The 12,500-nt window shown below is 34.8% G+C and overlaps 1 protein-coding gene across 1 annotated transcript in view; it reads right to left on the bottom strand.

Moving 5' to 3' along the window:
* sos1 (son of sevenless homolog 1 (Drosophila)) overlaps positions 1-12,500 on the bottom strand; it is a 52,473-nt gene that overhangs the window by 8,077 nt on the left and 31,896 nt on the right. The window contains exons 12-20 of the mRNA XM_058790475.1: positions 11,171-11,252; positions 10,680-10,802; positions 9,715-9,818; positions 8,094-8,316; positions 4,776-4,895; positions 4,537-4,699; positions 4,295-4,412; positions 2,029-2,201; positions 1,686-1,802 (exon numbers count right to left, since the gene is read on the bottom strand). Coding sequence (XP_058646458.1) covers positions 1,686-1,802; positions 2,029-2,201; positions 4,295-4,412; positions 4,537-4,699; positions 4,776-4,895; positions 8,094-8,316; positions 9,715-9,818; positions 10,680-10,802; positions 11,171-11,252 — 1,223 coding nt within the window. The remainder of the gene's footprint in view (positions 1-1,685; positions 1,803-2,028; positions 2,202-4,294; positions 4,413-4,536; positions 4,700-4,775; positions 4,896-8,093; positions 8,317-9,714; positions 9,819-10,679; positions 10,803-11,170; positions 11,253-12,500) is intronic.

Genomic DNA, 12,500 nt, shown 5'->3' with positions numbered 1-12,500 from the left:
CAGTTGCTTTAATAGGAATCAATCTATATAGTGTTTTATTTTTGTATTTGTTGATCCAATTTCTCGAATGCTCCTGCTAAATACACCTATTGTACCTGAAAATAACACACTGTTTTATTTGTATAGTATGTGTATTTGAAATGTGTACCTTTGTTCTCATTTTTTAATAACAAAGATAAAATAATGACAAAGATTTTTATCTTCGCCCACTTTGGCCTAAATATCCTCCATTCTTTTTTAATATTTTTGTTATCTTGAAAGGTTTTGTCTTTATAATAGGGAAATTAGTTTGGCTGTAATGCTCAGACAACTTGCAAATTAGTAAAACCAACATGACAAAGAATCGTGATAAAATCGTGAATCGTGATTTTTCTTAAAAATATCGTGATATTATATTTTTGCCATATCGCCCACCCCTAGGTCCTAGAAATGCGGTTCTGAAACTACAGCATGAATACCCTACTCACAACATCAGCTCGTGTTTATTTAATAAAATCATAGCCTTTAGTTTAATCGTCACATTAAACTGTATCACAATTCTGGTGTGTACCCAAATTTAAGACCTCTTGAAATCATAATTAAGACTTTCTTGAACAATTTAAGACTTTTTAACGACCTGCAGGAACCCTGATTGAAAATACATAATGTAATATGCCTATATTATTATATATATATATATATATATATATATATATATATATATATATATATATATATATATATATATATAATATGAACAAAACCAACTTAAGTACATTATGTATTATAACAAACACCTGCAGAGGGCGCCAATGTAAACAATAACAATGCAACACAAAGCTCGTCAGACTTCATATGCGATCCCAAATGAAACCCAAACAAACAGCACATGCAATAACAGACCGAACAATATAATGCAAGCATCATCAAAGGTTTTACCACAAACTCAACTTTATACTGATATCGTGAGACTCGAGTGCTCCCAAATGGCTCTGTATTTAACACGAGCTGCATTGTTAATTTTGCGTGAAATTATTGTTTCATATTCATTGTTTCACTAATTTCATATATACTGCCTTTTAAACATTCAAGTACCTTTTCATAAATATGGCTGTTTTCAAGGTTTTCCAGGACTTCAATTTCAAAAAGTTAAATTCAAGCATTTCAAGCACTTTATGCACTGATTCATTTATTACAATTTCTGGAATTATGGAATTTAATTAGGAATATTTTTTCATTTTTTAAAAATAAATTATACTGTAATATTTTAAATTAATATTTAAATTATGTAAAAATTATTCATATTTAATAGTTTTAATTTTAACAAGTAGTTAAAATTATTATTTTTATTTATAATTTTAAAATAATTATATTATTGTCAAATCTAGATTCTGTAAATTCTGTAAACGAGTTTGAAAACGAGCAGCTTTCTCATTACAGCAGAAATCTCCTTTGAATATTTTACTTTACAACGAGGGGCATCGGAGTAAATAGACAGGTTTTGGACATTTGACGGGCTCTTTGAGTTCCACCTGCGTGATGTTTTGGGCTTTTTCACTGTTACACAAGTGAACTCGTGCTTAGTTTGTAAATCTGCACTATTCTGGTTCACATCCCTAAGCACTTGAGGGTTTAACACCGAGATCAGGAGGCTTTCGTGTGTGTTGTGTAACCACATGTGTGCGTTCAGCGCGAGGCAGACTTACGAATCGAGGCAGCGTGCGAGCGTTACGCGGCTCAATCTCCAGAGATTTGTTGAACAGATAGTCAGCGAACTCCTTCTCCGTCATGTCCTCCATCGGGTTCAGGTTCTCAAAGAACTTCTGCAGCATCAACAGCATGTGACAGTCATTTAGTCATTTTATTTTTCAGGATTCGCAGATGAATAGAAAGTTCAAAAGCACAGCATTTATTTTAAACTAACATTATAAATGTTTTTAATGTCACTTTTGATCAATTTAATGGGTCCTTGATGATGCATTAATTCATTTATTTTAAAAATGGTAGTGTAATTAATGTGAAGAGTTAATTAGAGGTGGTGTTTCTGACCCGTATGTCGTTTTCCACACGTAAGCAGTACGGCTGGTTCTGGTACTGCTGGATTTCTCCGGTTATTTCCGCCACTTTCCGCCGTTTGCTGAAGTTGATCAGTTCCTTGCCGTGTCTCTTCAGGAAGTCTGGATTTCCCTCCTCAGTTTTCAGAATATTTGTTAAATAAATCCCTAAAATGAGCAGATCACAATCAAACACAGTCCCATCAGAAACCAAAATAGCAATAAAATAATGAAAAAGGTAATTGCGACTTTTTATCTCACGATTCAGACTTTGTTTCTCGCAAATCTGAGTTTATCTCACACAAATTAGGACTTTTTTTTTTTTTTTAAATTGCGAGATTATCTCACAATATTTTTTTTACTTATGAGAACTGTGAGAAAGTCTGAATTGTAAGATAAAAAAAGTCACAATTACTTTTTTTTTATTCCAAGCAAGAAACAAAGAAAACTGAATTCAGAAACGTCAGAATTGTGAGACATAAACAAAATTGTGAGACAAAAATTCACAATTTTGAGAATAAAAGTGAGAGTTGTGAAAAAAAATAATAGTGATATGCAAAATTAGATTTACTAGATATAAACAGAATTGCAATATAAACTCACAATTTTGAGCAAAAAAGTCAGAATTGCATGACTAAACGGAAGTGCAAGATATAAACTTAGAATTGCGAGATATAAATTAGCAAATTTGAAATAAAAAGGCAGAATTGCAAGATATAAACAGAATTGTGAGATAAATTCTCAATTTTGAGGAAAAAAGTCAGAACTGCAAGTGGAGCTGGGCGATATGGCCAAAAAATTAATCACGATCATTTTTTTTCATATCAGTCAATATCGATAATTATCACAATAAATGTCAAAAAAGATTTTCTTTCAAATTTAAAAGGCAGATTTTTGTTCTAATGTGAAAGTTGGAAAAAACTATTCTTTATGGTCAGAACTTGACAAACATTTGTTAATTCTTTACACTTTTCCAGTCATTTTTCCTTAAAATAAATATCTTAATAGAAAAAAATAATTTCTAGTTCTGCATGTTCTAATGAGTAATATTGTTCCAAATCAAGAAACAGGTTTGTGTTGCATCATAATATTAATAATATAAAAAAATTTTGTTTCTTAGAAATGCACATTTGATAGTAGCTTGAGTTAAGATGCAGATTTGTTCATTATCAATCAGTAATATCTGTAAAAACTGTAGCAATCTCATTTTTATATGGTGAAATCGAATTATTCTGACTGTTTTTTTTAACCATTGGTCTTCCATAGTAGCATACATTTAGATCATGATAATCAGTTAAAACCACAAATATAGCACCTCTATACCATGGTAAAAATGTAATATGGATTCTAGGTGTTTGTATGAAAAACAGTAGTCTAAATACATTTAGCATAAACGAATAAACACTATAGCTTAAATCACAAAAAATACTGTAATTATATTCCATTACTCCTCCTTCAATACATGTCTACATTTATAATATAACGAAATTTGACAGGAATACCCACATTTCTGACACAATACCATGGTGCAGTTAGTGCTACTACAGTAAATCTATGGTAAATGATGGTGATTTGTAGATTTAAAAGTCTTCTGACTGTATCGTTGCGCACAGTGTTTGTCAGCGCTGTATTATCTGACTGTAAACAGAGTTATTTGTGTTCCTCGCTGAACTCAAGCACTTCACACTGGATCTCACAGCGCTGTAACACATCTGCTCTAGTGAAGCTCACGCCGCCGTTTCAACTTTGACCCGAGCAGATAAACGGTCTGTGTGTCACGCTTGACTAGTGCCCTTTCGTTCCGCCTTTGCCGCATAAACCTTATATCGAACATTTATCGACCTCTTGTTATCGTTTATCGAGGAAATTTATATTGCGCGATAATTATTGTTAGAGATTAGCCCTAGATTGCCTAGCCCTAATTGCAAGATGGAAAAAAGTCAGAATTGCAAGATATAAACAGAATTGAGAGAATTAAACTTAGAATTGTAAGACATAAAATCACAATTAAAAAAAAGAAAAAAAAAAGAAGTCCATCTTGTGAAATGTAAACTCAGAATTCAGAGAGAAAAAAAATCTGAATTGCGAGATAAAAACTCAGAAATCTGATTTTTTTCCCCCTCACAATTTTAAGAAGAAACTTTGAGGGAAAAAAGTCTGATTTGTGAGATAAAATGTTACAATAAACTTTTTTTTTTTTTCAAATTCCATGACAAAAACTTCAAAAAACATGTGCTTCTTTAGAAAGAAGAAGGACGTACCAAAGAAGGGCACACAGGGGGGGTTGATGGACCTGAGTTTAGCCAGATATTTCTTATAATGATCTTCACTGAGTTCATGAGCTTCCTCCAGAATCTTCCTCTGTCTGCTCGGGATTTGCTAAAATAAAAATCACACGCAGGACGAGTTACACGCTGAACTGTGATAGCTCTAGTACTAGTGAAGAGCAACTAATCCAACAGTACTAATTAAACACATGCAGAGCTCATGTAAACACGCTCACCTCGAAGGTGTGGTCGAGTCTGTAGACGGGCGATGAGTTCATGGCGCTCACCACCTCCAGAACGCCATTGAAGTTATTGAGCTCCTGAAAGACCTGCAGGATCTCGATAATGCGCGATATGATGGCCACACGCTCCTCCACGTTCTCCGTTTCTACGATGCACCTGAGAAACACGAGAAACCTTTAGAAACCAACACATGTGAGTGATACGGCTCTGAATTAAACACACGAGAGCGTACTTCTCGAACCACAGCGTGAGGTTGGTGGTGTGGCGGATCATTCGCAGCAGGTTCGGGGAATTGATCTCTTTATCTTCTTTAGTCCAAACGCTGCCCACCAGCTCTGATGGCTGAACCGCCCTACAGAAGGTCAAAGTTCACAGTTACATTCATGTTTCTGTGTAAAACCGCTAAGTCTAAAACACTTAGAACAGTAGTTCCACCTCAAAAGGATGATTTAGACACTAATGCAATAATACATATTCAATACTTAAAGCAAGACACTAGGAGAATATGGTGTAGATATCAACATGCTTCCACAGCTGATTAGTCACAGTACATTAGGACTATTGTTTTATATTATAAGTTCCCTGAAAAGTTATGTAATTTGCGCCATAATTTGCATACATTTCCATAAAATAAATCTAAAAATTGGATAAAGCCAGGTTCAAAATTCTTGTTTGATTTTGCTGACATATTAAGAGTTAAAGGTTTTACTGAGGGGATTTTGGATTTCTCTTTTTATCACTCCATAAATCAGAAAATACTGTGACCAGCTAGACGAAACATACATTTTCACCATGTTAAATGAAATGTTATAAAAACTCAGGAAAATTATATATTAACAATCCCCTCAGTAAAAACCTTCAGAATATAGATAGGAATAAAACTGTAAAGTTTGGTGTAAGTAAGTGCTGCTGAAGTGGAGAAAAAACTCTTTAAAGATATGGACTGAGATTGAAATTTACATACGCACATCCGCAAATAGATAAAGTGCAATAAAATAAACAAATTTAATGTGTATTTTGGATTCTGTCCACTAGTCTGAGAGAAGACAAGTTATGGAAGCAAAATAAACAAAATCACAAAATTGACCAGTCAAAACACTGTTTTTGTTTGTTGTGTCTCGTCTTATTACACTTTCTCTATTTGCGTCTGTAGATTTCAATCCCAATCCATATCTTTAAAGAGTTTTTTCTCCACTTCAGCAGCACTCACATACACCAAACTTTACAGTTTTATTACTATCTATATTCCGAAGGTTTTTACTGAGGGGATTTTGGATTTCTCTTTTTATCACTCCATAAATCAGAAAATACTGTCAACAGACAGAAAACATATACATTTACACCATGTTTTAGGACTAAAATATTATAAAAACTTTATAAAAAAAATTATATATAAAAAATATATATATATATACACACACAAACCCCTCAGTAAAACCTTCAGAATATAGATAAGAATAAAACTGCTAAGTTTGGTGTATGTAAGTGCTGCTGAAGTGGAGGAGAAAACGTTTTGAGGAAAAGGCCTTTAAAGGTATGTATTGTAATTGAAGTCTACAGACACAAATACAGTAGTCAACATTTGAAATGGATCAAAAAAAGTTAATCAAAGTTGTCCTAACACAAGAACGCATTTTGGTTTTAGGTTTTAGGACAACTTTGATGATAGGTTTTGATCCACTTCAAATGTTGACTAGTGTAGATGGATGATTTCAACCTAAATCTAAAAATTACCAGTGCATGAAAAAACTATGGTTTTGCCTTAACTCATGTAAGAGCTAGAACACAAATACAAGCTTCACTCATGATGGTAGATGGCTACTGTAATTGTACTATAACATGTTTCCTGTTCGTTCAGAAATACTGAGAGATTGTGGAAGCTGACACACCAAAATGAAGTGAAAATCACTCAGAATGCTCCTTTAGTCAGGGCCGATGTGTTTTGAGTGTTTTGAGTATGCGGTTTGCTTCAGTGTTTTGGGAGACGAGGGCAAAGAACAGCCTCATGGGAAACGGAGCTGAGGTGGTGACCTTGGGTACGACGCTCACTGCCTGTTCCCACAGAGGTGAAGGGAAGTGTGTGTGTGTGTGTGTGTTTGCGTGTGTCACAGCTGGACTCTCTATTGTGTTAAACTGCCCCATTTTCTGAGCAGACAGTTGCCAACAGAGCAGAAAATAAAAATACTAACAGGAAATCCAGCCTTTTCCCTTATAAAGAAAAAACAACAACAAAGTTCTAAACAAACACAAAACAAGCAGAAATGAACGTTTAGGCCAGTGCATTTCTTCATTTTGACTTCAAGTGCTTGACTTATAAATCATGAGCAGCATACAGCTATGTAACATTATAAATGTATTTACGGTTACTTGATCAGTTTAATGCATCATTGATGAATAAAAGTATTATTATTATTTTTTTTAATTAAAAAAACTTAAAACAAGGCCAAACAATTATTACTACACTCAAAAAAATATTTAGCCCTAAATATAAGATTTATGTATCTGAACACTATATAAGCTTTTCATGCATTTGGATTACACAGCTTTAATATAAGCAAACTAATAAACTCAATGTGATGCATATTTGTCAGTCAAAAATAAAATAAATTTGTTAACTATTTGCATCTATTTGATTTAATTTAAATAATCATATTTTCAAAATGCATGTATTTAAATTGCTTAGCATCAGCAAAAATCTGTTCATTGGGAAAACAACTACATTTATTCAGTTTAAAGTATAAACTTGGTAAAATATGACTATGTGGAACAAGCAATATTCAATGAGATCAGATGTATGAGACTGACATAAACTGGATTTATTGATGATAAATATATAAACCTGGTTACTGTATATTTTATACAGTACTACTACAGAAATCTGACCTGTTTATACATGACTGTAATACACAACAACCAGGTTTATATGGTAGCTGACAAATAAATATTGGACTGTGACCTATGGTGCGACATAGCAAAAAAAAAATTTTTAACATACAAATAACATGAGAAAAATGTAACTTCATTCTTAGAGTTACAAATAGCATGAGAGGTTTATCTTCAATGTTAGAGTTTTTATTTTATTTTATTTTTTTACATCTTTCCGTCACACCATAGGACACATTGATACGTCAACTACCCATATATTTATGTAAATAGGTTTGTTTTTAAATGCATTAAAAATGTGATATTTAAATAAAATCAAATGGATAAATAGTTAATAATAAAATATACAGTAAGTGCAGAAATCTGTTTTCTTCATGCATGACTGACAAATTTTTGCCAGCTGGTGTTTACGTTCAAACTGCATGTTCCAAATGGATGGAAATTTTATATGCAATTCAAATACATAAATCTTTAAACCTAAATATTTTTTTTGAGTGTAGTGTATATTGTGTGTGGGATCATTTCATGAAAATTGTATGGTGCATTTGTGGTCGCCGTCTGCTTATATGGAAATGAGCAGCGTACACATTCAGCTAAATATCTCCACTAAAGAAAAACAGAGTTGGATTGAAATGAGAAGTCAGAGGTCACAGGCTGAGGGTCGCACCTGTAGAAGTCAGACTCCAGCAGCGTGAGTTGTCGGGCGATCTCGATGGGGTGAAGGGTCATGAGGTCAAACTGATCCGTCTGTCCCGCTTTACACAGGTGCCACTCGATGGACGGTGGCGAGCTCTCGAATGTGATGTTGTGACTGGGGCCGTTGGCTTGAGCCTGTTTCTTCCTCTGGATGATCTTGGTGATGGACTCCACCCACTTCCTCATGGCCTTACCTGCGCACAGGTGACAGGGAACTGAGCTGAGATCAGATTTATGCAGAAGAGTTCCTGTAACCAGCGACCACCCACAGTGAAATCTCATTGGTTCAGAAATAACATCAATTACATCATGCCTGGTTAGGAAACTCTGACATTTTTATTATATTCTCACAAATTTCATCTTTTCCGTTTTTATTTTTCTCGATTCCGTTTAATGGTGTGCATTTCTAATCAATTTAATTCATATTTATTATATTTAATTCAATTACATTTTTTCATGAAATTCTGTTTTCGGTTTGAATTTTTCTGGATTCCATTTTTACTGAATTACATGATTACATTTAAACTGAATTTTAATAACCAAAAAGGATGTCTAATCTAATTAAATTGCACATTTTTTATTAAATTAATCGCGATTAATCCCACCTAACATTAAAGTTTTTAAATATACATTTATATTGCAATAATTTCACATTCAACCTTCAAATGAATGTACAAACAACATAGTATATTTTTAAATATTTGTTTAATGCCATCTTTTTATGACTGAAGGCCAGTATCACTGATACCAATCCTACTGATGTCTCTATAAAATAGTTTTCCCCCTAATATTTAACCATTGACTATAGCCATTCAGCATTACAGTATAATTAAGAGATATCAATTTTAACATTTATTAGACTTTAAAAAATAACATCTAATTTAAGTGAACTTAAAACAATCTTCACATAAACCCATTATAATAAATGTCATATTTAGATACCTGTGCCCTTCAGCAGAAATATACAGAAATTGAATAAAGTTATCAAACACTACATTCTAAATTAAATATAGATGAACCCCTTAAAGCTATAAAAGTTATTGATTTCCTCGTTTTTCTTTGATTAATAGACATCACAGCAGCTGGTTATTTGGTTGTTTTGGCTGCTATTACTTTAAGAGCTGCCGCTGCTGAACATGACGCGGATCTGACACGCATCGTATTTTTTTTACCTTTTCTGACCCATTTCTTAAAGTCTCTACTAATGAGCTGACGAGTTAAATATGTGACTCATATAAAATATATCACATGCATGCACAGTTTTAAGGCAGCTTTAATCACCTTTTTGGTAACTTCATGACTTAACTGACCATGACAGTGCATGCACGTAGTTTCTTTTGCACTTTGATATGAAATGATTCAGGCTATAGCACCTTTGTGTGTGCAATTGAAGATCACGCACTACGAACACAGGAGCATTTCCGCGCTCGTTTGACTCGTTTGATCTAAATTTTGCCAAATTCTGTGACATTCTCCATTATAGAATAAATATGATTTGTATGACTGGAAGGCCCTACACATATTTTGAAGACATTTCCATGATTTATCATCTTTGATGATGATGATGGAGATCAGTAGGTTTGTGTTCGTACCTCTGACCATGCCGATGAACTCCTCCAGCTGCCGCAGCAACTGAGCGTCTCTCTCAAAGTCATAGAAATGATGCTCGACCCAGTGCCTGCACACATTCAACACCCTGCAGACACACAGATACGCATGAGAGACAGCTGTATGATAAGAGTACTGCTGTGTGTGTGTGTGTGTGTGTGTGTGTGTGTGCGCCTTTTGTGACAAATGAGGACATAGATGTGTATAATAACATAGGTATGACAGGTATTACAAGGAGAAGGTGACTTTTCAGGACATTACTCCATGTCCCCACTTTTCAAAACGCTTATAAATCACACAGAATGAGGTTTTTTTGGAGAAAGTTGAAATGCACAGTCTCCTGTAAGGGGTAGGTTTAGGTGTAGGGTTGGTGTAGGACAATAGCACATACAGTAAGTACAGTATAAAAACCATTACGCCTATGGGATGTCCCCACTTTTCACAAAAACAAACATGTGTGTGTGTCTCTGTGTGTGTGTGTGTGTGTGTGTGTGTGTGTGTGTGTGTGAGAGAGAGAGAGTGTGTCAGTGTGTGTGTGTGAGAGAGAGTGTGTCAGTGTGTGTGTGTGAGAGAGAGTGTGTCAGTGTGTGTGTGAGAGAGAGAGTGTGTGTGTGTGCGCAAGAGATGGTGTGTGTGTGTGTGTGCGCGTGTGTGTGAGAGAGAGAGATAGTGTGTCAGTGTGTGTGTGTGTGAGAGAGTGTGTATCAGTGTGTGTGTGTGAGAGAGAGAGAGTGAGAGTGTGTCAGTGTGTGTGTGAGAGAGTGTGTGTGTGTGTGTGTGTGTGAGAGAGAGAGAGAGAGAGAGTGTGTATCAGTGTGTGTGTGTGTGTGAGAGAGAGAGAGAGAGAGAGAGAGAGAGAGAGTGTGTGTCAGTGTGTGTGTGTGTGTGAGAGAGAGAGAGAGAGAGAGAGAGTGTGTGTGTGTGTGTGTGTGTGTGTGTGTGTGTGTACCTGAGCTGTACCGGCTGAACGAACTCTTTGCGGAAGCGTTTGAGTTCTGCGCTCAGCGGCTGGTCTCCGTTCTCCATGGCCATCTGATCCGCTTCCGTGGGTTTAGGTTCAGGAATTTCAAACCTGGAACGCAAACGCACAGACTGTATGGAGCGATGTTTCCATGGATATGACAATAACTTCACAGTGTGAGTAAAGATTATCATCACGACCAACAGAAAACCTATAAATAAACAGCTGATTATGGGTGAGCTGTTTTTATTTTAAATCACTGTATTACAATAATCTTTTTTAAACAAAAAAAGCTATAAATGATCACATTACAGTGAAAAGAAACTAAACACACTAAAAACCATTTATGCAACTATTTATTTTAATTATTAGGATTAACAAAATCTTAACTGAAAAAAGGCAAATAATAAAAATAATACAGTGCAATGAACAGGCTAAGCCATTAGCAGCTGTTAGCAGTGTGAACGTGAGCGTCTGACCTCTCCATGAGCAGATCCAGCAGCTCCTGAGGTTTACAGAACGATCGGTACGTGGTCAGAAACGTCCTGACGAAATTAGGATCTGAAAGAAAAAAAAAAAAAAAAGGAAAAAATTTAACAAAAACCGCTTGATTATCAAACTATTTCCTTCCATCCATTGTGCAAATCAAACAGAGTCCTGCAGAAGGTGAAAAATTACTCATTTCCAAATTTAAAGTCAATTTTATGTCAGCTTATATATTAAATCAAACAAGCAAACAAAAACACACAGAGTCCAGAGACCAGGGTTATTATAGTGAAGTAAAGCCACTAAAACTAAAACCATTCAAAAAGCATTTTTTGCGACTTGAAATAAAATAAATGTCAACTTAAATAAAACAAAATAAACTTGTTTTTTTATTTCAGTTAGTTTCCAAGATTTTATATACTGAAATAAAACGAATAAAAACTACACAGGCATATTCAAAAACAACAAAAACTAATAAAAATGAAAACAGCACACGACAAAAACTCTAAAATTAACAATAAAGCAGAAAATATTAATATTCAAATAATTCATCAAAATCTATAACAGTATTTCAGTGATACTAAAATAACAGTGGATCATTCATAACCATAATATGGTGGTAATGAAGTAATGAGAAATTTTAGTGCTTAAATGTGATGAAAATTATGTAAATTAAGTTTTTAGGAATATTAAGGTTTTTTTTCATGATGAAAAATATAATTTCCCCTGATTTTCCCACACATTCAGCCATAAAGCTGTTTTCAGATGGCTCTCATTGAGATAACAATTAATCGCTCATTATTCAGCATTTTCATACAGCGAGTCATCAGAGCCGATCTCAGGCCTGTGTGTGTGTGTGTGTGTGTGTGTGTGTGTGTCTGTCTGTCTGTCTGTCTGTCTGTGTGTGTGTGTGTGCGTGTGTGTATGCGTTTTTGTGAAAAGTCAGGACATAGATGTGTATAATGACGAGGGTATGGCAGGTATTACAAGGTGAAGGTGGCATCTCAGGACATTGACCCATGTCCCCACTTTTCAAAACGCTTATAAATCACTCAGAATGAGGTTTTTTTGGGGAAAGTTGAAATGCACAGTCTCCTGTAAGGGGTAGGTTTAGGTGTAGGGTTGGTGTAGGATAATAGCACATACAGTAAGTACAGTATAAAAACCATTACGCCTATGGGATGTCCCCACTTTTCACAAAAACGAACATGTGTGTGTGTGTGTGTGTGTGTGTGTGTGTGTGTGTGTGTGTGTGTGTGTGCTCGTACGGAGCAGAGCATGATGGATCTGTTCTGTTCTGACCGACGCAAACAATAGAAGCTC

Source organism: Onychostoma macrolepis, chromosome 11, assembly GCF_012432095.1.
Source record: "Onychostoma macrolepis isolate SWU-2019 chromosome 11, ASM1243209v1, whole genome shotgun sequence".
NCBI lineage: Eukaryota > Metazoa > Chordata > Actinopteri > Cypriniformes > Cyprinidae > Onychostoma > Onychostoma macrolepis.
Note: the sequence above shows the minus strand (reverse complement) of the source record. Positions and strands in the feature narration are given on the sequence as shown.